We start from the raw sequence: 26,800 nt of genomic DNA, 5'->3' as shown, positions 1-26,800 counted from the left end.
GATGCAGTACATAGCACTGTGCACTGGGCATTCCTCTAAATGAATAATTAATCTCCAGCCTCTCAGTTCTGTCTGGAACTTAGTTCTTCCTGTTGGCTGTCTTTTGGGTCCGTCTGCCGTCCTTCTGGTACTTTCCTGAGGTGTCTCGTTTCTTGGGATGCTTTCTGTCCCCTGGCTTTCCAGTTTGGCCTGCAGTCTCACTCTTCCCCATTCCTGCAGCTTCTGCATTCCTCGTCGCAATACTCAGCGTGTCTCTGATTACCTTTAAAGCCGCAGACTGCCCTCACCACACCCGGCTGCAGAGAGCTTTCTCACAGTGCTAGCAGTGCTCTTGTCATTTTGCTCAAACCTTTCTTTGCTGGTTTGGCATTGAAACTTTTATATGGTGTGTTTCTATATTTCAGAATAAGGTAAGGATGAGACTGCCCATTTTCTTTACTCTATTAGTCATTATTACAGAAGATTATGCTTTTTAGGCTCCAAGTCCCCTTGTGACCTTTGTGATGGATGGATGGATGGATGGGCTATGCTTTGTCATTATTTTAATGATAGTGACAGTTGATGATGTCACATGCTCAATGTCGCTGTCTACTAAACTGTTTGAATTCCTGCAAGTAATATTGTGATCCGTTAGCACGAGGTCAGGAATGCCGGGATGCACCTTGTGACCTTTCTGCTTGTGAATAACAGTGATTGTTCAGGTGTCTGGAAGGTAATCACCTTCCGTGAACTTTGAGAAATATTCTACAGTAACAAGATTGTCTCTGTTATTGAATGTAAATAACTCTGTTGGACCTTTTGCCCATGGCCTCAGAGGAATGTTGTGGGGACTCTCTGTCTCTTTCTGCTGCTTTGAATCATCAGCTCTGCGCTCTTTCTTGTGTAGGTCTTTACGGCTTCATGGATACCGAGCCAATACACATTCTCTGGCTCTCTAACAGTAACTTTGGCAAAATATGATGAATAGCATAATTTCTGACTCCAGACTATCACTGCTCATTTACCTCTGAGTTTCATGCTATGCCGTACACTGAGCTCATCTTGGATAAAAAAAAAATGGTTTCACCCATTTGTTTAGTTCTGTTTTTTTAATCCTCACCGGAGTGTTGTCTTTCTCTGTGTCTGCTGGGTGTGTCTGCAGCTAAAGTGCCGTGGAATGTATGTGTATCGTATTTCTGTAATCTCAGAATCTCTCTCTCTTAATTATGAGTGGTGTAGTTTGCTACAAGGGTTTGTGGTCAGACTGAACTTTCAGTGTTCTATCTTCATACTTCTAGTATGGAGTTTTTTCCTAAAAACTCTGCTGGGATCTGTGCACAGCCTCCTGCCGCCCAACGCAAACGCTGCTCTATCTGTCCAATCTTCCAGCCACTCATCCCGCCGACGGCCATGGGGGACGTGGAGTACAAGGCAGGGGAACAACTTTGCTTTTCTCTGTCTTTGGTATATAAGAGGAAACCAGCATAACATCTACCATGCTACCATTCTACCCTAATAATAATAATAATAATAATAATAATGTATTATGCAATTTAGTTGCAATACTGTAAAAACTGACCTCTGTAATCTATATGATATATTAGTATTGAAAATGGATGGATAATCACAGTTAAGTGATCCAGAGATAAGATAAGATTAGATAGATAGATAGATAGATAGATAGATAGATAGATAGATTAGATACGCGACTGAAAAAAGTAAGGAGACGTTTTTCGAAGTACTCCGTCGTTGACGCCATTTCCCTTGCGTGGTCATGCTGTCACGGACTGCCAGTAGTCCGATAGCACAGGTTTATGTGTTGGGGAATACAGCCCATTTAGGCTTTTGCTGAAAAACTAAGAATTAAGAGGAAACTGCTGTGGACTGTGAAAGTCAATTTACATAGGCTGAACTTAAAAGTCTGCAAAACACAGTGATTATCTCATATAAGGTGAAGTGCAGCGTGTCCTTCCTTCCCTGGGGCGGAATTATTAGAAACACGCGTCGTATCGCCGCGTCTCTTCGAAGTGAAAGTGAAACTACGCAGCGCGCAGCTCGCCTCCCCGCGTCTCCTGCCGCCTTCCGCCCCGATTTAAGGTAATTTACCCAATGTTCATGTCTGCTTTGATATTAACTTCGATCTATGTACCTACTCAAATTCTGATTTATGCAGAAACTCAGTTGTTCACGCAGCCTCGACTTGCAGTTGTTTTGTTTAGGTTAATCACAGAGGCATGTTGTTAAACGCTGTGTTTATTTCTGTCCGCATTGTCTGGAGGAGGTTATCTCGTAATGTATGTAACTATATAAATACGCCATACAATTCTGTACCCCCAACAGCGACCAAAATAATGCATATCGCATTGTTACGTATTGACGACTCTTGGTTCATTTGCAAAAGAATGTATGTGCGGATTATCAGATTTTTCTGTCATGATTAGTACTCGATCGCAAGTGTAAAGTGTATTAGTACTTTTCTAATGATAGAACACGCGAGATGGTATTGGCTTTAAAAGTACTATATGACTATATTATATATCTATAGATCTATAATCGGTCTCGTAGAACACTCCCATATTTTAATTTTCTCATATCTAAAGAACAACTCTTAAGGTGAATTAGCTTCAAGTTGCTCTTTTAATTAAGTTACTGCCTGTAAGTTGTCTCACTGTGTTAGCTGGTGTATGTGTGAGGGGCCTGGTGCAGACTTGAACCTGACTGTATACCGATTTGTTCCCCTTTTCCAGAATCCCAAGTAATATCTATAGAGATGCATTTGACTCACTGCTTCCGTTCATGGATGCCTTTGGTGTGCTTACCCATGTAAAAAAAGTGTAACGAAATAATAAAACGATCCAATTTGAAATGGGGAGCTGCTGTGGTCACCAGTTACAGTGTAAAGGGTCTGCTGATGAAGGGAAGAGTTTGCTCAACGCTGCTGGGAACACAGACACAAACAGGAAGCAGACTAGTACTGAAAACAATAAAGAGGATGAACACAAGGATGCTGCATATGAAGAAAGGTGAATACATACATTGTGATTTTCTGATTTCCTTTGGAAACCTTGTGGGAGATTTTCACCACTTTGCCTAAACAATGAAGCCTTTACATAGGCCCCTCATGCCTGTACTCTCTCACACGTCCTGGTACATGACTCACAGACAACAGTGGCCTGTGTTTTGGAAAGTGGAAGTTGTTTGTGGTTGTTTGCAAATTTATTTAAGTAATCATGGCATTTTGAAAGACATTTTGCCCACATATACTGGTAAATATGGTACCAGGGTAAGGACTGGCACTTCCCCAGAAATGTCATGACAGACACCTAGGATGTAGATTCTACTCAGAATGATAAATCAGCCTTTAAACTCGGCAGCCTGGCTCAGTTTCCTTAGCTACCATGTTACTTACAGATTTGTGTTTTTGGAGGTAAGCTTAATTAGTGCACATAGGATTTTGACATTACAGCCTTTATGCTTATTTTAACTCTTACTCTGCACCATGTTAAATATTTTTAAAGATGTCTTACTTGGGAATATTTACAGTTCTTTTACAGTAGATACTCAAACCAGCTGAAAAGGTTTTCCTTGAAGATGATCCAGGCTGCTGTCGTATTTGTATTAACATAAGTTGTTCTATGAACTCGTTACTAGTTAGAGACGTCCGATTATTTAAGCTGTGCAACAGGGTACTTTTTCTTCTTTCTTTCTTTTTTTTTTGCAGATCTAGGAGGAGTCAGATCTTTGTTTTCTTTTCAGTACCAACTTTTTGATTAGTTTGCTATTTCTCGTGCTTCAGTTTGTAGTTTTTCTTTGAAATATAGCAAGGTTAATTAAATAATTTACTGACAGAAGTTTGTTGCAGTTTTTGTTAATTACAGCTTTAGTTGTGGAAATGAGAAGACTTTATAAAATATTTATATTTTAAGTAATTGCTGATGTTGAGAGCAGTAGATGTGTTATTTTGGTTGTAAGAACATGTAATGTCAGTAATTTATGGAATTTGTTTTTTTTTTGCCTTTGCAATATTCCAAATAATTGTCTCTCATGGTAGGAATCTCAAAATACGAAGCCAGCTGGACATGGCAATGAAGATAGAACCGTGTGGTGTTGAAGAAGACCTGAATGAGTCCTCTCCAGAAACAGACATCAGTTATGCAGATGACCCTATTCATGAAAATCACACATGCAAGAACCAAAATGGAGATTCTGAGACAAAGAAAGGATGTGTTGAAAGCAAAGAATGCCCTATACCAGACCATATTAAGAGCTTCGCCACAAGTGTAGATGCTTGTGTTCAACAGGCAGGAAATGCACCTCTCCAGGACCTTCTCCATGATCCTGCAAGTGTACATGGAGAAGCTCTGTTCCCAACAGGCACAGATGTCTGGTCACACAAGACTGGGCATGAATGTAAAGATGAGAAGTCCCCTACGTCTGGGAGTGGACACTTCGAGACACCATTTCTCCTACTTGAAGTCCAACAGGACCTGAAGGATACTCAGGGAGAAGCAGGTCTTTGTGAAAATGTACCTCATCTAAATGTCACTCGTACTCCTGGTCATGCTGCCCTCCTGCAAACTCACTCTGGGTAGGCCGATTGTTAGCTAGAGTTAATGACTATGGAGACTTGTAAATGTACCCATTCTACAGTATAAACTAAAAAAAAACATATTTAATACATTTTCTAAAGGATCTAAAATCCCGATTGTCTGACAATTTATTTTGAATGAAAATTGCAGCCATCTAGCAAAATAGCCACTTGTTAGCTCTAGGATGGCGTCATCGATGCAAGAAAAAATTACTAGAAAAAAGGCCTTATTTTTTGGTAACTTTTTTTTTCAGGAATGCTCACATGATGGATCTGGGGGTCATTGCTCCTGTGACTGATGGAAAATCGCAAGAAAGAGGCAGCATTGGGCAGGACAGTTTGCTAGAACCTGCTGTGAAGTTGCTTAACGCAGTTACAAGTTCTGAGACCACCGGAGTAGATGAACAGAACTGTATAGTCAACTGCGTGAGTGAACTTCAGGCACCAAAACTCGAAGAACAGGTTGAAACCTGTGAGAGGTGAGTACAGAAAAGTCATTTTACTGCCTCACAAGTAGGTGGCGCCATAGACCACCAATGCTAGCATCTTTAAACGCAGATTTGGCGTGTACATACTTGTGGTTAAGTTGCTCAAGCTAACAGATAGAGGAACACAACAAAATGACAATGTAAAGGTCATGGGAATTAATTTGTTGACTTGGAAATTTTAGCCAGTTGTTGGTTGACCTTCTGACTTTGTTGTTTAAGTCTTTGTTGTTTAAGATTGTTAGATTTGTTGGGGTTGTGACCATAAATCTGGGTAGGAGGAGTGTGCAGTGATGCAGTTAAAATGTATTCTACTGGGTTTGCTGGTCTTTCATTTCCCTTTAGGTATCTATATACAGGTTTTACCTTTTGAAAGGCTGAGGTACTCAAGCTCCAATCGGATGTTGTGAATGACAAATTAGCTAGATGCCTTTTCATCACTGTTGGTGGCCTGCAAGTTGCCAGGGGAAATTTTCACAAGCACCAAAGGGACTGTATGCTTACTTTTGCCTGTTGGTTACCCCTATATTAAGGGACAGCATGTATACTGTAAAGATAAGTTCAGCAGAATGTTTTCAAAACATGACCCTGGCATACATATTGTTGATTTCCACATTGACGCAATTCAGAAGAATGCAGAAGTCAACAGAAAATATGCGGTACACAGTGCAGTGCAAAAGACTATAGATAACATAGCTTTAGTCAATAAAAAATATGGTGTATACTCACCATAGCAGCCATTATGTTAAACAATATTGTTAAACTCTTTTTCACTTATTTCTGATAGTTACTCAGGTGAAGAAGACTTGAATCGGCCTGTGGATCTGCAAGAAGTGCCATCCCTGGGTGACTTGGTGACAGAGGAAACTGAACAGCAGAAATCGAGATCAGAAGAGGGAATAGAGGAGGAAAAGGAAGAAGGGACTTCAGCTGAGGAGACCCAGGCCAGTGTGAGGGGGAAGGAGCAGAACAGCCTGCCTGATGTCCAGGCTCAGGTTCCGGAAGAAGCCAAAGATGTAGATGCCGATCCATCCACAGAGGTGACAGCAGAAACTCTAGCAGCAGAGAGTGAAGACATCAGGTATGATTTGATCAGAGTCGGAAAATGTGTGTATATAGAAACAAATAGTTTTGGCAACATTGTCTGACGTTATGATTGTGTGCCCAGGTTAGACAGATAATTCAATACGTAGAAGTCATGCACACCAAATGAGAGATACAGCTGTAAGCTGTATAACTGGGAAATGGATAAAATATCACCTAGCAGCATGACATCCACATTTGAGGAATTGATTATATTATATAATGCAGGTGTGTTAAATAAGTGTCTTTCATAAGCAACAATTCAATCTGTCTTGATCATTGCAAGTTTATTAAAAGTGACAATCATATTCTGTGCAACAACTTATCCATTGGTTACATTTTTAAACCAAAAACTGTTTAGTATGTTTTGGTCTTTGGAATTCTCAACATGAGGCCACAATGGATGGTTCCTGATGTCGTGTATTAAAATGCTTGCTGCATTTGTCATCTCAAAGATAACCCTGGGGTAGCCAAAATATATGATAAAGGGATGTTTGGCCTGACATCCATTCATTCATCGGTCATTGTGTGTTATGTTTGTTGACATTGTTCTGAGCAGTGAAGAGGACTTGTACCGAGGAGAAGATGAAATTATACAAGAGAATATTAAAAAGATGGAACTACTGAGTCAGGTGGCCTGTGAGTCATTCTTTTTTATTTCTGTTTGAAGTAATAAATGCTGCCTCAGTTCATTGTAATTAACACAGGCATTATTAGTAATGGATTAAAACAAAGTGAAACAGTAGACTAGATAAATTGACCAGTCATGTTTTTGTTTGTAATATACAGCATTCATCATTCTGTGCCCTGTGAACATCCCCCGTCCTGCCTGCTTGATATGCTCATTTTTTCCTACATTTGTACAGCTACCATGTATCGTATTTCTATATTACTGCATTACCTATCATGATCTGAATACTTCATCAGATTATCTGTATATTTTCCAGTGTTTATTACTTCCATGCTAAGTGATATTCAGATTAAATGTATAGTATCATCATTATTATTATTATTATGATCATCATCATCCTATGTTCACCTCAATTACTCATTGTTCAACATAGATCAGCATATCTTGGAATGTTATTAAACATCCTTTCGTTGCATTTTGTAAAGTAGTATTGTTCTTGGCCTGTGAATAATGAAATGTCTCATTTGAATTTAGCCCCGGAGGTACAAGACAAGTGCAGCGTGAAAGCTGAGGTCAACGTTCTCACGTACAGTCAGCGCGAATGGAAGGGCAACACAGCCAAATGTACCTTGATCAGAAAGGTAAGCCAAATAGCCCTAGCTGCCGATCTTCATGTTACAGGTGTCAGTGTTTGTGGGGGGGCACACCAGTGACATCATCTTCAAAGCTTCCATCAGAAATAAACTGATGCAAAACCTCAGAGGCTGCAGTGACGTTTGACTGGTCTTCAGGGCTACGAGGTGGTGGCACAGAATTTTGGGAGCCTTCGCAGAGTCCGAGGAGATAATTACTGCGCCCTGAGAGCCACCCTCTTCCAAGTCCTCACCCAGATTGAAGAGCTTCCTGCCTGGATTCAGGAGGAAGACCTCACTCTGGTAGGTGCCAGTCATCATAGCACTGCCAAGTGAATTAACTGTGAATGGTATGTAGCTTGGCAGGGTAGGGACCAGTATTCATGTCCTTGGGTTATGAGGTCAGATCCCATCATATCACCATTGGGCCCTTGAGCAAGGCCCTTAACCCCATTTGCTGCAGGGACAGGCTGACTCTGCTCTCTGATCCTTACTTGTATGTTGCTTTGGACAAAAGCACATGGTAAAATGAATGTAAAATTCAACCAGTAAATCAATAGCTAGAACAAAAAGACGCCTCTTTTTGTATGTTTATTCCTATTTCATTTCAAATCTCCTTTGTAAAGGCTGAGGTCCTAGAACTTGCATGATTTGTCAAGACTGACATAGGTCTGATCAGTGTTAACCGTGTAAGATGTAGGGGAATAGGTTTTACCTCATTCGTTTGACCTTCAATCTGCTTCTGTTAGGTATAAGTGGTTTATTTTGCATTAAATTATTTACTTTTTTTAAAGTGTGCTTTAGACCTTTAGACAATGAATACAATTGTTTCATTGTGGCGTGTTTCCATAAAGCCGGTGTCTGCTCTGTTTTTATTAGTTTGCCTTTCTGTTACCAGCATATCCCCACCACAACCTGAGAACATGTCTTGGCTAGAAGCTGCATGTTTCTGTATTCACCCCTTACACTTCCTGTTAGCATCTCGGTTATAAAGGAAACCACAAAGCTACCATTGCCATTAGTGCTGTCAGTAAACAATGGCTGCTTTTGTTTTGAGGCACTGCTGAATGAGCTCACTGTACTGCTGTCCCCCGGGCTAATCAGCTTTCCGTAATCGCCTTGGCCTCACGCATGCTGCCAGCGGCCTCTCACTCTGGCTTTTAGGTTTCCGGTGACATGGACGAGGTGACGAGGGAAGAGGGGTTGTGTCCTGGAGGCTGTGTGTAGCTCAGCAGGTCTGGGGTCTGTGCCCATGTCCAGAAGGTCATGGGTTTGTATCCCTTGGCTGGGAGAGTAACTATGACACCATTGGTTCTTTGAGCAGGGTTCGTAACCCCAAATGCCTCAAAGGAGTCAAAAAAAGAGTTGAACCTACACTCAGATCCCACGCTTTCCTTTCCTGTGCATCTGGACAAAAGCATCTAATAAATAATGAATGTAAACTAAACATTGTTTTTCCCAGTTTCAAAGAGATTATACATGCTTAGACTTAAGAAAAGTATGAAGGGAGTGAAAATTTTGTGCAAATTTAGTGTTTCCTAAGTCAATTCTAATATACAGATTCATTTGTCTAAGACAATTTCATTTGAGTCTCTGACAGAAATTAAGCAGGGTGCCACAGGTCTAACGATTCTGAGAGATTCTGAGAGAGCATTAGGCATAATGGACATTGCAGAAAATAATTTATTGGATTTGTTTTTCGTTCTTCATGATTTGCTCTCCGGCCCAGTAAATACACCTTCCAAAGAAGCAACAATTCTCAATATATTTTGGGTTTATCTTCCTGCAACGTCTGGTGGATTTTTAGGGTTTGTTTTTGCAATCTCAGCTGCCAGAGAAGATGCTAGCAGAGAAGGAGCTGGTCGGATCGTGGCGGTTTCCACTGCAGTGCCGTGCGACCGAAGCACTCAGCACCACAGAGCAGCTGACACATGCCCTGAAGCTTCTCAGGAACACGGTATTGCAATGTCGCTGTCAGCCTTTGGCAGTCCACATCACTCGTTTCCAAAAGTACTAACAGTCATGACTGTGATGAGTTTATGAGAATGATCCAAATGCCCCTTTGTCTTATTTCTACATTAATTTAAGGATTCAATGTGTAAATATTTATGATTTCAAGTATTAATATTAGGTGTGATTAATTGCAATTAAAGAAAGTTGTGCGATTGTTTGGTTGATTTTTTTTTTTTCCCTTTTAGAGTAGTTTTTAATCGATTCACTGTTCCCTCAAGTCAGTGGGCCAGACAGCTGAACTGAATGAGCTGTGGAAAATTGAATGGATGGGAGGGAAAGGTCTCCATGAGTCTGACTTTAGGCCTTGAACCCAAGATCATGATATAAATCGTGTTAGTCAAATATAATTATCAATGGTAAAAATTATAATTGATCCACTATTGACTGATCTCAAAATATTTTAGTATATGTAACCCATAAAGTTAATATCATACTCTTGAAATAAAAATAACAAATAGGCAATACATAATATGTTTACTGAATCTGTATACAGTAGCATGTACAATATTCTTAATGTTTATTAATTAGAGAAAAAATTGTCAAGGGTCATTTAAACACTTTCTTCTTTTCAGTATAGATTCTGCGATAATAAGCAATCTGATTCTCTATACCACAACAAACAAGCAAGCTTTGCTTAAGATCCGGATCCATATCCATTATTTCGCGTTCCATTGATTCTAAATAACTAAATATTCTGTTACGTTTTCCGCTAAGTGCTTTGGCTATGATATTATTGGTGCTAATGGAAATTCACTTTTGATTACAGTCTTCCATCTTAGTCATTATTGCAGTCTGATTATGCGTACATTTCATACTTAGAGATGTAACTTTGCTCACAGCAGCTTTCGGCAAAATAGTCCATACTGGCAACTCACTAAAGCCTAGCTCTGTTCCAGTCTTACGTTTACTCTCGCCATGTTTAAATCTTTTAATTATGTCAAGTTTAATATCTAAAGTAATCACTTTTTTTTCTTTTTTTCACTCGCCATTGTGGCATCACTCTTAATCTCAGATATAGTTAAGTGGGCAAATATTTTTTAAATTTAAAGAAAACAGTTGGTTTGCAATAGACTTAATAAACACATGCGCTTTCAATGCATTTACTGTTTACTGTTATGTTGACCAAAGAGGCTGTTATCGCCTCCTCCTCATGTTATGTAATTGTTACGTATCACTGTGTCTGTACATTAGAGAATCACCTTCATTTCCTTGGTAACGTCCTGCACGTCTATGTCCCCTGGGTCACGTGTCCTCGGTGCGGTGTGCAGTTCCAGGAGGCAGCGCAGGTGGGTGACGCTGAGGAGAGGCAGAAGATCTGCGAGCAGGTCTTCCAGGGCGGTGAGGAGGAGTATGGGCTGCTGGAGGCGCTGAAGCTGCTGATGCTGCGGGCAGCGGTGGAGCTGCATGCTAGCATGCAGCGCGGCGACGATGTGCCCGTCTTCTGCTGGCTGCTCTTCGCACGCGACACCTCCGGGAACCCAAGCACGTTCCTCGCCAACCACCTGAGCCACGTGGGTTCCACTGGGGGTCTGGAACAGGTGAGCTCTACAGCGCCCTCATCTGTAAGCCACTAAGTTTCAGGCCCAGAGAGTAAAAGTCCAGCCCGGGATTTTGTTTCAACCAACCAGTTGAGTACTCTGTGACTGTGACTCTTTATGCTGGTTGGTTGAAACAAAATCCCAGTCTGGACTTCTACTCTCTGGACTTAAATTACCCAACTCTGTTGAAACCTCTTTCCTTTATCCTGCTGGTGCAGTCGTTCTCCAGGGGTCGTCACTCCAGCCACCTTCTATAAGGAAGCTGCGAGTCAGGCTACACTCAGCTCATCGGTTCCATGTACGACACTGTCAATTTATCAGAAGTTATGTAAAGTGCATTTCTGCTGGATCTTCTGCCATACAGCATTAGATGTGCTCTGTATGTCTTGTGACTCACTCTCAGATAACTGAACTGTTTTTATATCATCTGTATATCTATCTATTGTTTTTTTAACTGCTAACACAATAATTAATGATGAATTGCACACTTTGGTGAAACGGTATGGTTGGGAAAACACCAAATCACCAAATAATGCATCTTTATGATAATCTTTTAATTTCTCGAGAAGGGTAGGCCAGTGGCTTATCTTGTCATAATGGTCTCTCCAGAAGCTAACCAGCAAAAAAAATCCCCTTGATGATTAATGCATATGAAAACACGGTCTGCTAACTGTCAATAAGCCTCCCCATGGAAAATCCCGTCTTTGTTGACTGAGATTTATGACTGTGCCAGGAACCCAATTCAGTTGGTTAAACGCTTAAGTTTGCTGGATTTTAAAAGGTACTTAACAGTATGGCACCTGGCTTGTGGTCATACTGTAATCAGTAATAATAACAGAAATAACCAACAGCCTGCATTGTCTAATCAGGCTGTGACATTAAAAAAAAAAAACAATTTAGCAGACTTCAGAATACTTTAAGATTAGCTGAAAATGGAAGAGAAAACAATTATCAAAAATGTATGAAAGTAAAAGTGAAGCAGCCCGATGTAGATGACAAAATTGTTAAACACATCTATTTTATTTCTGTAATGTATAGCTCTAGGGATTCTAGCAATTATATTCAAATTTTCAGTCTTCAGGTTTTGTTACATTTTCCACTGGGGATTTTTTTTTCGTTTTACATGGCAATGGGCAGAAGCAAAGGGAGAATCTAGTCAGTGCATATGTATGTATTGAGTCATAACAAGCGTAGAATTTAGTTACAAGACCCTACATTATAAACATCATAAACATGTTATAAACACTATCAAATACATCTTAACACTGCTCACATCCTCATGATACATCAAAAATCATTGCATCCTGCCTTGTTAAAGGTCCACCCATTTGCAATTACAGCACATAGCCTGGGTACAACCTGGGTACAAGCAGTCAATAGAATCTTTGGGCCTGTTGACCAAAAAAATGAAAACAAAAAAACGCTCATTGGCTGCTGGGAAAACGAATCTCAAAAATTGTTCAGTGCATATAGAACTGGTGAGGAAACAAAAGACCTTTCTCCTGCCGTAGGTGGAGATGTTTCTGCTGGGGTACACCCTGCAAAGGACCATCCAAGTGTTCCGTCTCTATAAAGTGGACACAGAAGAGTTTGTGACCTACTACCCTGACGACCACAAAGACGACTGGCCCTGTGTGTGTCTTGTCACTGAGGATGATCGTCACTACAATGTTCCCGTGAACAAACTGGCAGAACCCAAAATCCCAGAAGCCCACGTAACATCCTGATTTGAGCGAGGCAGCCCCACAGAGGACCAAGCTCTTAAGAAATACCCCCAAGCAGCTGACACCTACCATCATCTGCTCAAAATATCATTCTCAAGCAAGTATCCGTTGTAGAATGCATAAGTGCTATTGTTTTCTGCACCAATGAGGCAGAGGTCACACCAGCTTCCTTTAGCTTGTTTATCCAAAGCATCAGAAACGTAATTTATTTTTCCAAGACAGAAATGCAAGTCTTTGAACTGACATCTATGGCAGATGACTGCAAAAATATCAAAAACGATTACAGTGGGAATCCAATGATGATTTTCTCAATTAATTCACTCAAACTAGCAGTAGCCAGCCTCCAAATTTTACGTTTAACATGTATAAGAAACAGCCCTATATTGAAATTAAACTACTGTTGTACTCCATACAAAATGTACATGGAAGAGAATCTACAGTTAAACCTGACAGATTAACACCAATATGCCTATTTTGCCCCCCGTTTGTGTTGTTTATGTGAAGTTACAGCAATCCAGCCTCTGCTTTCTTCTTATACTTTTCCACATCTCAGGCTGTCCAGATTAAAAATTGCCAGCAACAACCTATAAAGAGTAATGAAGCTGCCCCACCATCAAGACAGACAAACCATACATTTTTATAACTTCTCAGTTTTGGGTTTTCAGTGTAATAAATACACATTGGCTTCAACAATAAATATAGACAGACATTGATTAACGAAACATTGTTCTGATATATGTGTTTGAACCTGTCATTACTGAAATAAAATATTTATTTTTGTGCTTTGTATGTGATGGTTAATATATTATATAATTACTGTCTGAAAATAAGACATATAAGTACACGTGATCCATAAAAGGGCTTTTCTCATTTGGTTCCAGTATTTCAACATAAGTCTGGGAGTTTGGTGATATTTTCCAACCCACAAGGATGTTCAGACTAATAACAATAACATTAATAATAAATACAACAGAAGCACAGTTTATGAATGCTTGTACATGCTGAACTCATGAATCTTTGCTGGCATAAAAGAAACTGTAAATTAGCATGCGAGTCATGGAGACATGACTCATCTCAAGCTCAGTTCCCAGACAGAAAGAAAAACCTGTTGTGAACAGACATTTAAGCTTGATTTTCCAAGCTATCACAATCAGGCCTCACAAATACTATGTATCACCCATACAAAATAAACCAGAAACAGTGTATTCGCACAATGAAATGAAATGGAAAAGAAACCCTTAAATGTCATCAAAGCACCAACTTAGCAGTCAAATGCAATTAAAACAATTGTTTCCATTTCACACTCAGCACAATATAATGACCTTTTTTTTAAATCTACTCTTAGTGTTACGAAAGCCGAAATGTTTAATGGAGAAGAGTTCCGCAGCTTAATGACAAACACAAAGCCCAAATCTTTCAATGAAGATCCATTTGAATGAAGATCCAGTCCATTTCTTCTTCGTCTCCCCATACATTCAACAAAAAGCCACAGAATTCACCAAGAAATCACGGCCGACACACGTGTTACACGTTTCAAACCGTTTGTCGAACGTGGGACAGCAGCACAAAGGAGGGGGATTTTTGACATCGTGGTTGTGGACACAGAATGTTGCTCTACTACAAGCCTGCCCACTGCCGGTACCCACAAGGCGGGTCATCTTGGCATATGGAAGACCTGCGCTGGGTGAGCCAGAGGGACGTTTGGGGCTGGCAAGCCACTCAAAGCCATCTCGGTAAGCAGAAGGACACCCCAGCCTTCCCATCACCTTCCACCTCTGTGCTGTAGCTCCTCATTCGTCCTCCTCTTCCCTTATTTCCACAATGTCCTCCATCTGTCTCCAAGATCCCACTTCGTTCATAGGAGGCAAGTTCTCGCCCTCCGCTGCCATATCGTCATCCGTTTCTTTGTTTTTCTTCTAAAAAAAGATGCCAGAGCGGTTAACCATCTCCTTCAATGTCCAAATGTACTGAATTGATGGAAGTGATTTTAGTAGACTTGATAAATTCATTTGGAATCTTAGCTATAGTTGGTCATTACTGGTCCTAGGAATATCTTGTCCAAATAATGCTTTTTGTTAATCACAATCACTGTGTTCAATATGTAATTCCTTTCCTGTCCTCTGCATAAGCTTTCAATATAGAAAAATATATGTGACAAGTGAGAGTCTGTTTCGAATTGAGTCAATATAAGAGTTGGCATAGGTGGCCGGGACAGGGAACATCGTATGGACAAACGTGCTTGTGCAATATGTTTTGATTAGAAAAAATACTATGTCTGTGGTAAAAAAAAAAAAAATCTGCACTTTAATCTAAATGTCTTTAGATGTTCTTTAAACATTTTCTTTGACAGTCTTTCATACAGTACTGTACATTGCTTAGAACAGGGCTGTTCAAATCACGGTCCTCAAGGTCCGAGCACTGCTGATTTTCCAGCCTTCCTTTACCTGTGAACCAGATATGAAGCCTCTGGCCAATCAGAATCAGTAATTATTAAACTACCTACCTCGGAGAACTGAAAACACGACCTGGATCTAGAATCGAGGGCCAGATTTGAAGAGCCCTGGCTTAGAATAAACACTGCTAAATTAATATGCTAACATTAGCTAAATAAGTGTAAATGTGAACAGCTGGGTTAAATGTAGTATTCTGCTACGTTCCACTTGCTGTTCCATGTGTTCTGTTGTCAGTCTCCTCATACCGATGTGGCCGGTTGCTTCTCACCTGCTTCCGGTAGACATAACAAGCTGCCACTGCAACCATCGTGGACTCGCCCAAGAAGCCGGCGAGCAGAGAGCCCACTCCCAGCGTGGCCCCATGCACCCTACAATGCAGAGCAGCCCCCTTCAGTGCGCTACGCTCTACCTTCAGGAAGGTATCCAATGTTCCAGCGGTATCCTGCAGTATTACATCACTATCCTATTAGTAAATTGACGAATTCCTCCTTGTTAATAACACGTTTCATGGTAGCCATGTGGGGCATGGAACACAAATGTTTGTGCTCATGTATCTTTATATGGTGAGATGAAGAATCTTGAATCCTGACAGCTTAAGAGAGGTAACCGATTACAGCTATGGTTAACTATTCTGCATATTTCATCAAGTGTTTGAATTTAATTTTCTATCCATGATGATTTGAACAGATTTATAGGCAAACCTTAGATTTTCCCACTACCCAGTGCATCCTGGGATCGGCCTGAGGCTCCCCACCATCCTGTACTGGATAAGCACTTATGGATGGATGGATATATGGGTGACATGGAAACACTGTGCTTCCTGAAAACTTCTGTTTGTGCAACAGCCAGATCACCGCACAGTTTTGTTAAATTCTGATTTAGTCCTTAATACATCATATACCTATTTACCCACTGAAGAATAAATCACATTTACTTCCTAAAATAACAATTAGCCAGAAACACTCTGCTATACCCTGCTCCACTCACAACACACCATTGAACTGAATCTAAGACATCCTATACACTTTGTACCTTCTATGGTGTTTGCATTTTATGTACATTGTCTGTCTGTAAATATGATGTCTTTTATATTGTATTTAATCTGTACTGTTTTGTTCGGTTGTGTTGTAATGTACCGGAGAGACACCAACTGCTGGAAACAAATTCCTTGTGTGTGCCACACGCACACTTGCCAATAAACCTGATTCTGATTCTGAAACACACCACTCTCAATGAAATACATCTATTTCTTCATCACCACAGAATTCCCAAGATCTTTCATAACATCACAGGTTCATTGCTACCACAGGAACGTTCATATTTATTATTTAAGCAGCTGTGAATAATTCAGCTTAATGGCATTTAACAGCTCCAACATCACGACTACCAGCATTCCAACAGCTATGGGGAAGTTTTTCTATTGCCCTTTAATAATGTTTATTAACACAGTTCATTACCAAGAGACCAAACCTAATGATGTTAATCAGACAATAGGGCACTGTGTTCATGCAACAAGCAGGATCAAATGCAGACTTCTGCTTTCAGAAGCAAGCTGAGATTTAATTATTTATAAAGGAAAAATTAATACTATGACTGCAGTAAAATCTAATGTCACATTTATACATACATTTAAAAATATTTTTCATTTTTAATGTCCTGATAGCACATTTTACTATAGTAGTAGGTTCCATGAGTAGTAGGTTCTGACTCATAAGTGCAGAACCCATTCCTAGCTTTTTGGGTTGGACATACAGGTAGGGCTAAGATATGGGCTATGGTTCTGCATGAGTTTAAATGACAGGATGCAGGACAGTTTTATTCATTTAAATACAAATGTATTACACTTCACTATAGTCGGATTATGCAGGAAATGTATCTAATTCAGCATAAGATAAGGGTTATGCAGTTAATTATATAAAGTATAGTGCTTGTAATTTTTATTGAAGTGTTCTATGTTCTGATGTGTATATAGGGGCGGGGCTACAGGGACACTGGCCCCAGCTGAAAGCTGATTGGCCCTTGGAATGTCCCCCCTCAGATGTCATAAAGTCTCCAGCTTAACCTCATAGGCCTGAATGGGATTCCCTCAAATTGGTCAGCTGGGGGGGGGGGGGGGGAGGGGGGGCACAGGCGTCGACATGGAAACGTACCCCAGGTAGGGCAGCACGATGAGGCTGGTGATGAGCACGACAATGCGCAGCACCGAGCTGGGCGCCAGCACCGACGTTTTCTTCAGCGTCATGAGCCAGCCGGTGAGATGGGCCCTGACGGTCACTGCATGGGCACAGAGGACCGGCCGGGTTAAAGTGCGGCCCAGTCACATCATGCCAGCACAGCCGGATACAGGCAGCGGGTTAGGACAGATTAGAGCAGGGAGATCCAGATTGGGGCCAGCAGACTGTAGAATACTGGGAGTAAAATTCATGCAAGGTCTTTCACATGTTTCCACCAGTGTGGGACAGACTACTGACAGACAATAAACATGGAAAGACTTTAACGTAACGCAGCTTGAGATCTTGAGACAACTTTTACTTAAACACTCCCAATCCTTATTTACATGACATTTATTTATAATGGACTCCTTTATTTTAATATCTATGGCTTGTCAAAATTATTCTCAATAAAAGCTGAATGGTTGATCACTAAGTATAAGGTGGTGTCTTTAGAATAATTTAATACCCTTTACCCAATCTCATATATGACCAATTACTAAACAATGTCAGTCAAAAAGAACATATGAAGTCGTCATTATACATAGAAGTGATACAATTATCTGTTATATGGCTTCCATGGCTAAAAGGTCCCATTTTGCCATGCCCCACCCTCCCAAATAGGGGTGGCAGGATCATACCAGGCAGAGGGAAGAAGGAAAAGATTCTCAAGGGGGCGACGCAGAGCTCAGCAAATGCGAAGTCCACTTCGATGATGTCCACCAGGATCTTCTCAGAGACGTGAGGAGTCCAAAACACCACAAAGCATAGCTTGGAACATACAAAACAGGTCATCACAAACCTTGTTACAGGAAAACTCTCTCAATAGGAACTGATAGACTATGGTAGGTATTAAAAGCCCCACCAGCTACCAGAGACAGAATCAAATGCTTTCCAAGACTGCAGAATTGAACAGCACACAAGAGGGACTCGCACTTGAATTAGCACAGTTACTCGGGCATAAACAATAACACCAAGGTTAATAGGCTAGAGTTCATGTACCCTGTCAAGCGTCTTGATTAACTCAAGGACTTTGGTTAAACGAATCCTGCTGCTCTGCAGTATCTGCCATCAGAAATAAATGTCAGGTTCTGAAGTTTATAAGTTACCAGAGGAAAAAAAAAGTTTAAGTAATAATTTGTTATGCTAACACAATCCGGGCTGTGAATATAATGTTCTCTTGTTCTCCTGCTTGGCCTTATTGTTAAGAGAAAATTACTCTTAAAGGAAGGAGAGAAACTGGACAAAAGAGGATATTTAAGACCAGAAGGACATCAGCAGGCCAGTTAAAAATGTGCCTGAGCTGCATGTGTGGTTGGCAGATGACCCAGCTGTTTGGTTATATAACACCGTACACAGTGTACACTCTACATCTCAGTGTATTTTTCCTTTTTGTCTTCTGTAACCGGCTTCAAGAATCGGCCCTTTGCAAAAAAAAAAACAAAAAAAAAAAAACAACAGTTATCTCTACCACCTTGGAAATGTCCACATGAAACACTGGAAACCAGATGCGGTCCACTACCCACGAAGAGTGGGAAAATATTTCGACATACAATCAATCGGCATTATTCCAGTTCAGTACATAAGTTCAGATGACCAGAGGACTTTGCACGACTGCGGGATTGTGTGTGACTAACCTAGAGCATGATTTATTTGGTCTATTTGCATAAGAGAGGGCCGATGAGCAACGTTACACTAAATATTCAGCCAAGCAACAAACTTTTATGAAGGCAAAGACATTATATGTAGGTACGAATTATTACTGCTCATTTATCTAAAGAAATATAGCAATTTTTTCTTTAAGTTTTAGCTACTTTATTTAGACTGGTAATAGATGATTTGTTTTACATTTCGATTACAAAGCCAGTGAAAGTTGAACTTAGTGCCTCCACTTTATTATTCCTTTGGCAAATAGGGCTTTTACATTATTATTTGTGAATAATCTTTCCATTGTTTTTTTCAAATGGTAGAAAAAAAAAGATAATGCTATGCTACAGGCTAAAGGCGTGCTAAGATAAGGAAATCCCTATAGCAGTTAGAATTGGGAGTCACTGCTCCAGAGATGCAGTGTGGAATCAATGGAGTCCACTGCACTGCTTGCGTGTGTGTGTGGGTATTTATGTGTATTAAAACAAACAGTGATTTCTTTGGTTGCATTGACATGTAATGCCAGTCATTCTGCAGCTCATCACATGGGCATACCCGAAAACAGGATGCCCGGCTGGTTTGCTCTGGCACTCACTTACACTGACTCTGTTTGTATAAATCACGACGGTCTTTGTGCATTTTCATTGCCGACGAAGGCTTCCAGTCCGTCCTGCTGCATGCACAGATTTCAATTAGTAGCATAGAGTTTTGAGAGATTATCAGTTTTTAGGTGGTAATGGAATCTGTGTCTACAATGAAGTCAGCCATTTACCTTTTATCACAAGGACCTTTTCCAGTCTAAAAATGCCAAGCTGATAAAAATTTAACTACTGGGACACCCACATATTTCCTGCCCGCTGCAAGAATTCTGTCATCAAGCTACCAGTCTTCTGGGTTTGTCTGTGAGGTGAACCTGTGTCGAAGTGTGTTTTCTCCTTCATTGCGATTAGCTGCACTTTCACACATAATAACACGAGTGGAACCCGCGTCCAGAGACTTTCACTCCAGCGCGTGTGGGCTAGAAGAGAAGCTGTTTGCTTTTTCCTTTCCACTGGGACTCCGTTTGTTACTCTGATGACGGAGCAGCAGCAGCAGAGATGGTGAAGCGAGGTCCTGGCGGGGTACAGTCGGCCGCGACTGACAGCGAGCGGTAATCTCACCGGCTCAGAGTTTAGGACTCATTTCCCTCGCTGCAACGCCACAAAGATTTTGGATGCAAGGTCACTAAATTCCAGGCTGCAGATGCAAAACACTGCAAATGTTTATATTTAACTGCACCTTAACTGTATTAACTGTGTCTTGTATTACAATTACTGCACCTTGTATGGGTTACAATACCACAATGAACACATATACTACCAAAGACATTTTTCTTGGGCAATATCAGTATTATGCAGCATCTGCAGTGTAATAGCTCAGCTATTTTATGTATTTATTGTACATCCCACACATAGATTAATAGGTTTATTATGTTATGTCTTGTGTGATGTCTTGGATGAATGCGTACTTGACTTGTTCTCGTTTTACATCATCTTCCAAGACCAGTTCCAATACTCAAGAACAGAAGTAGAGAGGACCGTAAAAAATCCCTATATGTCAGTCATGCTCCACCTCAAATATCAAGGGTCCACTGGCTGCATGCCCGCCAAACGAGACCAATCCCATGATTCAATGCAAGTTCGTTCTTGGATGGCAAGTTAGCAAGACACGTCTTGCCAAGACCACAAGTACGATCTTTGTTTTCGCAGTATTGAGATTCACTCATTATGTCAAACAGGTAATTTTGTTTTAGTAATACTTAAGCTTCTTCTATTTTAATCACTAAGAGTTACTGTCCTATACCTGTTAAATTTGTAATGAATAATGCACTGTTTGGACTGGTGCAAAATTTTTGTTTCTCTCTCTCTCTCTCTCTCTCTTTCTTTCTTTCTTTCTTTCACCTAAATGTGTCAGGATTGAGATCATCCTTTCTTTCAGCCACCTTCCATGACTTAGCGATGTTGATCATAATATCCCGGTATGTCAATGTTCTTTAGAATTTTGCTCTTACCGTGACGGAAATCGCCAGGCAGACGAAAGTGAACTTCTTGATGTGTGACTTGGTTACCATGGTGCTGCTGGTGGTCATCTTGTTACTGGGATTGTTCTGGGTCAAAGACAAAGCACATAATTAAGCCAAAGCATGTAACAATGCTGATTATTAATTTAAAATCATTGAAATTATTTCATGTTTCCGTACAGAAGTCAAAAATACAATTTGTCACTGCAAAATATTTAATTAAGCTCCTATCTCTTAATCCTGGCCCAACATGAGACATGAAGTTAATCCATGCACAGAATTAAACCTCTGCTTAAATCCTCCTTTAAAACTGAGCCAAACGTGAAGTACTTTTATACTTGGACCATTGAAGCTCAGCGTAACATGATGCCTCATACTCTTTATGGCATAACATCACACTCTTGGCTACGCAGAAAACAAATCCTGACAGATAACATTATCACTTTGTTGCAGTTACTGGGCCAATCCTGTATAAAACACCGTCCAGGCTGAAAATGTCACCTCCATAACCAGAGTCAATCATTATGTCCGGAGTGATGAATTCATTCAGCAGAGAAAAGACAAGGTAAAGGGAAGATTGGTTCCTCACCTTGTCAAAGGCTGGATAAACCGCCCGCAATTCCGTCAACCAGCCGTAGGGCATGTGACCCACTGGGTATGTGGCCGTCAACACAGCAACAGCCTAAAAAAAAACACACACACACACACATTATTTCACAGTGACTTGTGGAAGATGCATAATACTTGTTGTGCTTTCTAGTAGTCCATCCATTTTCTGTAACTGCTTGTCCTACTTAGGGTCACATGGGGTCTGAAGCACAAGGCAGGGAACTACTCAGGATGGGGCGCCAACCGATTGCTAAGAACACTCACACATGACCCATTCAAGCAATTAACCTCAGCGTGTTTTTGGACTGGCTGGGGGCGGGGGGGAAGAACATGCAAACTCCACACACTTAAAAAGGACCATGGCAGAGACTCAAACCCAGGACCCAGAGGTTTCAGGCAACAGTGCTAACCACTGCAGCACCATGCTGCCCACCCAGACAGCTAACCACTGCAGGACCATGCTGCCCACCTAGACAGCTAACCACTGCAGCACCATGCTGCCCACCCAGACAGCTAACCACTGCACCGCCATGCTGCTCACCCAGACAGCTAACCACTGCAGCACCATGCTGCCCACCCAGACAGCTAACCACTGCACCGCCATGCTGCTCACCCAGACAGCTAACCACTGCAGCACCATGCTGCCCACCCAGACAGCTAACCACTGCACCGCCATGCTGCCCACCCAGACAGCTAACCACTGCACCGCCATGCTGCCCACCCAGACAGCTAACCACTGCAGCACCATGCTGCCCACCCAGACAGCTAACCACTGCAGCGCCATGCTGCCCACCCAGACAGCTAACCACTGCACCGCCATGCTGCCCACCCAGACAGCTAACCACTGCACCGCCATGCTGCCCACCCAGACAGCTAACCACTGCACCGCCATGCTGCCCACCCAGACAGCTAACCACTGCACCGCCATGCTGCCCACCCAGACAGCTAACCACTGCAGCTCCATGCTGCCCACCTAGACAGCTAACCACTGCAGCGCCATGCTGCCCACCCAGACAGCTAACCACTGCAGCGCCATGCTGCCCACCCAGACAGCTAACCACTGCACCGCCATGCTGCCCACCCAGACAGCTAACCACTGCAGCGCCATGCTGCCCACCCAGACAGCTAACCACTGCAGCGCCATGCTGCCCACCCAGACAGCTAACCACTGCAGCGCCATGCTGCCCACCCAGACAGCTAACCACTGCAGCGCCATGCTGCCCACCCAGACAGCTAACCACTGCAGCGCCATGCTGCCCACCCAGACAGCTAACCACTGCAGCGCCATGCTGCCCACCCAGACAGCTAACCACTGCAGCGCCATGCTGCCCACCCAGACAGCTAACCACTGCACCGCCATGCTGCCCACCCAGACAGCTAACCACTGCAGCGCCATGCTGCCCACCCAGACAGCTAACCACTGCAGCGCCATGCTGCCCACCCAGACAGCTAACCACTGCAGCGCCATGCTGCCCACCCAGACAGCTAACCACTGCAGCGCCATGCTGCCCACCCAGACAGCTAACCACTGCAGCGCCATGCTGCCCACCCAGACAGCTAACCACTGCAGCGCCATGCTGCCCACCCAGACAGCTAACCACTGCAGCGCCATGCTGCCCACCCAGACAGCTAACCACTGCAGCGCCATGCTGCCCACCCAGACAGCTAACCACTGCAGCGCCATGCTGCCCACCCAGACAGCTAACCACTGCAGCGCCATGCTGCCCACCCAGACAGCTAACCACTGCAGCACCATGCTGCCCACCCAGACAGCTAACCACTGCACCGCCATGATGCCCACCCAGACAGCTAACCACTGCAGCACCATGCTGCCCACCCAGACAGCTAACCACTGCAGCACCATGCTGCCCACCCAGACAGCTAACCACTGCACCGCCATGCTGCCCACCCAGACAGCTAACCACTGCACCGCCATGCTGCCCACCCAGACAGCTAACCACTGCAGCACCATGCTGCCCACCCAGACAGCTAACCACTGCACCGCCATGCTGCCCACCCAGACAGCTAACCACTGTAGCACCATGCTGCCCACCCAGACAGCTAACCACTGCAGCACCATGCTGCCCACCCAGACAGCTAACCACTGCAGCACCATGCTGCCCACCCAGACAGCTAACCACTGCACCGCCATGATGCCCACCCAGACAGCTAACCACTGCAGCACCATGCTGCCCACCCAGACAGCTAACCACTGCAGCACCATGCTGCCCACCCAGACAGCTAACCACTGCACCGCCATGCTGCCCACCCAGACAGCTAACCACTGCAGCACCATGCTGCCCACCCAGACAGCTAACCACTGCACCGCCATGCTGCCCACCCAGACAGCTAACCACTGCAGCACCATGCTGCCCACCCAGACAGCTAACCACTGCACCGCCATGCTGCCCACCCAGACAGCTAACCACTGCAGCACCATGCTGCCCACCCAGACAGCTAACCACTGCACCGCCATGCTGCCCACCCAGACAGCTAACCACTGCAGCACCATGCTGCCCACCCAGACAGCTAACCACTGCAGCACCATGCTGCCCACCCAGACAGCTAACCACTGCACCATCATGCTGCCCACCCAGACACATGCTGAGGTTCACTGGAGTTGCCAAATGTGATGGGTTGATGCCCAATCCTGGATTATGTGCCCGTAGTTTCCTGGACCCCGAATATGACAAGTGCGTATGTACTGCCCCATTTTCTAGTAGTTTTCCAGTTTAATTTATTCCTTCTCCGACATGATTCATCCGCTCGCTTCGAGGAGAGTGGACGTCTGTTTGATCTGAACGACGAGGCTCGTACCGGCCTATTATTAACCAACAAGCATCCAGCGGTTTCAGACAAAAGCTCTTAAGCAGACCGTGATGGATACTGAGCTCCCCTGGTGTTCAATCCCTCTGAAACTGGTCTAGACTTTAATAGGTTCTACTCTTTCATATGTGCAGGTGGGCGTAAATATGACATCATCAGCGTGCGCATAATAATGGAACCCACATCAACTACCGCACTCGCCAAATATAATCAGCCACGAATTAATTCATGTGGAGAAACAAAACCTCTTTCACATACTCTATGTGCTTAACAAAATGTGCCAATCGTGTTTCGCAAGTAATTAAGATATTTTTTTTTATCACTATTTTATTCCAACCATATCAGATGTGGAAAGTTCAGATTCAGAAAGAACAAATTCAGACCAAGATTCTGTTTCAACCAACCAACCAGCATAAAGAGCCACATTCCCAGAGTATTCAGTTGGTTGAATCAAAATCATGGTCTGGATTTGTACTTTCTGAACCAGAACTTTCTACCTCTGTAAAATATACATGAGCCATGCTGGTACCCTCAATAGCCAAGTCAATGTAAATATTCGTATATCGAGCCACAACAACACCAAAGCTACTGACTCTAGAGTGAGATCTTCTGGACTGCTAATTCAGACAGGGGCTTGTATTGAAAAGGTCAGGGTCACCAACGAAGCAAGCAGCATGGTCATTTGAAGCCAAATGAGCTTAGGGTCAGATGTGTTAAACATCATTCGAGAGAGCAGAAGACACATTCACAGTATCAAAGAAGGTCCACTGAAATTGCAGCAGCAGCAGTACACTCCCTGTGGTTTTACGTTAAGAGGTCCCAACACAATTATCCATAAGTAGTTCACTTCAGTTCACAATCAAATGCAGGATTCTGTGTTGATGCAACAGAATACTGTACTTTGATATTGGTGCTGATGAACGAATGTAACCCCAATGCAACTGACGCACAGATGCTAAGTGTGTATGAAGTTTATCACATTCAGTGTGTATACAGCACCAACCCTGGTGCTATACAAACATTTGCTAAGTCTGATGCCAGCTTCAGTGATTCTGAAAAGGCTATAATCCGAAAAACAGTAAACTGTCACCATTAGGAAACATAAGTCCAGCACGTAACCAATCGAGAGGTCAAGCGCACACTACGGTGACGGCCGCTTGCGGAAACCCCGGGGCACACGCCCCCTAGTGGCGGCCACTTGCCTCTGTGGCCGCCGCACTCCCTTTGAGGTCGCGGGAGACGAACAGGTTCACGATCGGTCTGCTGATGCGCTGGGTGGCCAGAATCAGGGCCAGGGGCCACCAGAAGCTCAGCATCTTCCGGATGGTGGCGTCTCCCTGGAAACAGAGGGGTGTGATCATGAAGAAGAAGGAGAACAGTTCTGTGAGAGCTATAAAGCTCTCCCTGAACGTGCACATGGTGTAGACCCAACACACTTACTGTCCTACATCTGTTTTCAAAATCAGGCCTCCTTCAGTCAGACTTCTTATGCTGGGTATCACCAAACCTTCTTCATTATTGCATATAGAAGGGACATGTGTATATTATATGTGGCTCAGCAAGTTAGGGCCCTTTGCCAGGCATCATCCCAACCATCTCTGACAGAAGAGTCACATCTTTGTTTGGGCCCTTGAGTGAGACCCTTAATCCCCTGAAAAATGCTCCGGGGGGGGGGGCGGATAAATGACTGACCCTGCTCTCAGACACCAAACTTTAGTCCCACCTCAGTATGTGCGTGTGCATACCTCAAAGGACAGCAAGATGGGATATGAGAAAAGATACATCTCTTAGGATTTGTACCCTACCATCATAACAGGGTATTGTTTTATCCCCATACTCTACCAGCATTCTCGGGGTGCCACACTGGGATTATCCTGCACAGTTGGTGCCTTGGCAACTAAAGAACCAAACCCACAATTTCAAAGTCCAAATGTCTGTATTTGCTTCATTTAAAACCTAGCTAAATTTTTAAAATACCTTACTGTTACCATCGCACTGTTCGCTTGTGACGTTGCCGGTGACCTACCCCCACCTCAGGTCCGCTGGAGTCCGGAATGTTGTCGTGGATGTTGCTATAGTAACCCAGGCCCACGATGGTGAAGCGCACCAGGGCGCCCATGTAGAGGGACAGGATGGGGATGAGGAGGGGCTCCAGGCACTCCAGGTGGCTGTGGAGCAGGATGGCCACAAACACGATCTGCCGGGCGACACGGCAGCTGTTACTGTCTTCTGAAATGCAGCGGCTGTCAGAGCAAAGTTTACAGGCCAGACCAGGGCTCCCCAGCTATTGTTCTCTGAGGGCCAGGTTCCATCAGCATCAAAG

General features: G+C 43.0%; 2 protein-coding genes across 3 annotated transcripts in view; one reads left to right on the top strand and one right to left on the bottom strand.

The window, feature by feature from the left end:
- The first annotated feature begins 1,200 nt into the window (after positions 1–1,200).
- LOC111841571 (ubiquitin thioesterase otulin) lies at positions 1,201–13,462 on the top strand. 2 transcript variants are annotated; one of them, XM_023807408.2, is made up of 11 exons: positions 1,201–2,076; positions 2,727–3,002; positions 4,031–4,567; positions 4,822–5,046; positions 5,840–6,133; positions 6,695–6,774; positions 7,301–7,407; positions 7,558–7,701; positions 9,227–9,355; positions 10,680–10,949; positions 12,461–13,462. In XM_023807408.2, the coding sequence occupies exons 2-11, from the start codon at positions 2,845–2,847 to the stop codon at positions 12,674–12,676; spliced, it is 2,160 nt and encodes a 719-aa protein (XP_023663176.1). In that variant the 5' UTR covers positions 1,201–2,076; positions 2,727–2,844; the 3' UTR covers positions 12,677–13,462. The 2 variants fall into 2 exon arrangements, with proteins under 2 accessions (XP_023663176.1, XP_023663177.1); XM_023807409.2 differs by lacking the exons at positions 1,201–2,076; positions 2,727–3,002 and having other exon boundaries at positions 4,355–4,491.
- The window catches only part of LOC111841572 (progressive ankylosis protein homolog B), a 31,028-nt gene continuing 16,178 nt past the window's right edge, over positions 11,951–26,800 (bottom strand). The window contains exons 5-12 of the mRNA XM_023807410.2: positions 26,504–26,674; positions 25,680–25,814; positions 21,632–21,724; positions 21,034–21,129; positions 17,978–18,107; positions 17,277–17,400; positions 15,395–15,494; positions 11,951–14,589 (exon numbers count right to left, since the gene is read on the bottom strand). Of these exons, the coding sequence (XP_023663178.1) occupies positions 14,464–14,589; positions 15,395–15,494; positions 17,277–17,400; positions 17,978–18,107; positions 21,034–21,129; positions 21,632–21,724; positions 25,680–25,814; positions 26,504–26,674 (975 nt within the window). The 3' untranslated portion in view covers positions 11,951–14,463. The remainder of the gene's footprint in view (positions 14,590–15,394; positions 15,495–17,276; positions 17,401–17,977; positions 18,108–21,033; positions 21,130–21,631; positions 21,725–25,679; positions 25,815–26,503; positions 26,675–26,800) is intronic.

Source organism: Paramormyrops kingsleyae, chromosome 1 (assembly GCF_048594095.1).
Source record: "Paramormyrops kingsleyae isolate MSU_618 chromosome 1, PKINGS_0.4, whole genome shotgun sequence".
Classification (NCBI taxonomy): Eukaryota; Metazoa; Chordata; class Actinopteri; order Osteoglossiformes; family Mormyridae; genus Paramormyrops; species Paramormyrops kingsleyae.
Note: the sequence above shows the minus strand (reverse complement) of the source record. Positions and strands in the feature narration are given on the sequence as shown.

Excerpts from the sequence above, each read along its gene's own strand:
- LOC111841571 (XM_023807408.2), top strand. The coding sequence starts at position 2,845 with ATGGGGAGCTGCTGTGGTCACCAGTTACAGTGTAAAGGGTCTGCTGAT. Across the intron at positions 6,134-6,694 it reads GCAGAGAGTGAAGACATCAG|TGAAGAGGACTTGTACCGAG; the intron begins GTATGATTTGAT and ends TGTTCTGAGCAG. Across the intron at positions 10,950-12,460 it reads CCACTGGGGGTCTGGAACAG|GTGGAGATGTTTCTGCTGGG; the intron begins GTGAGCTCTACA and ends CTCCTGCCGTAG.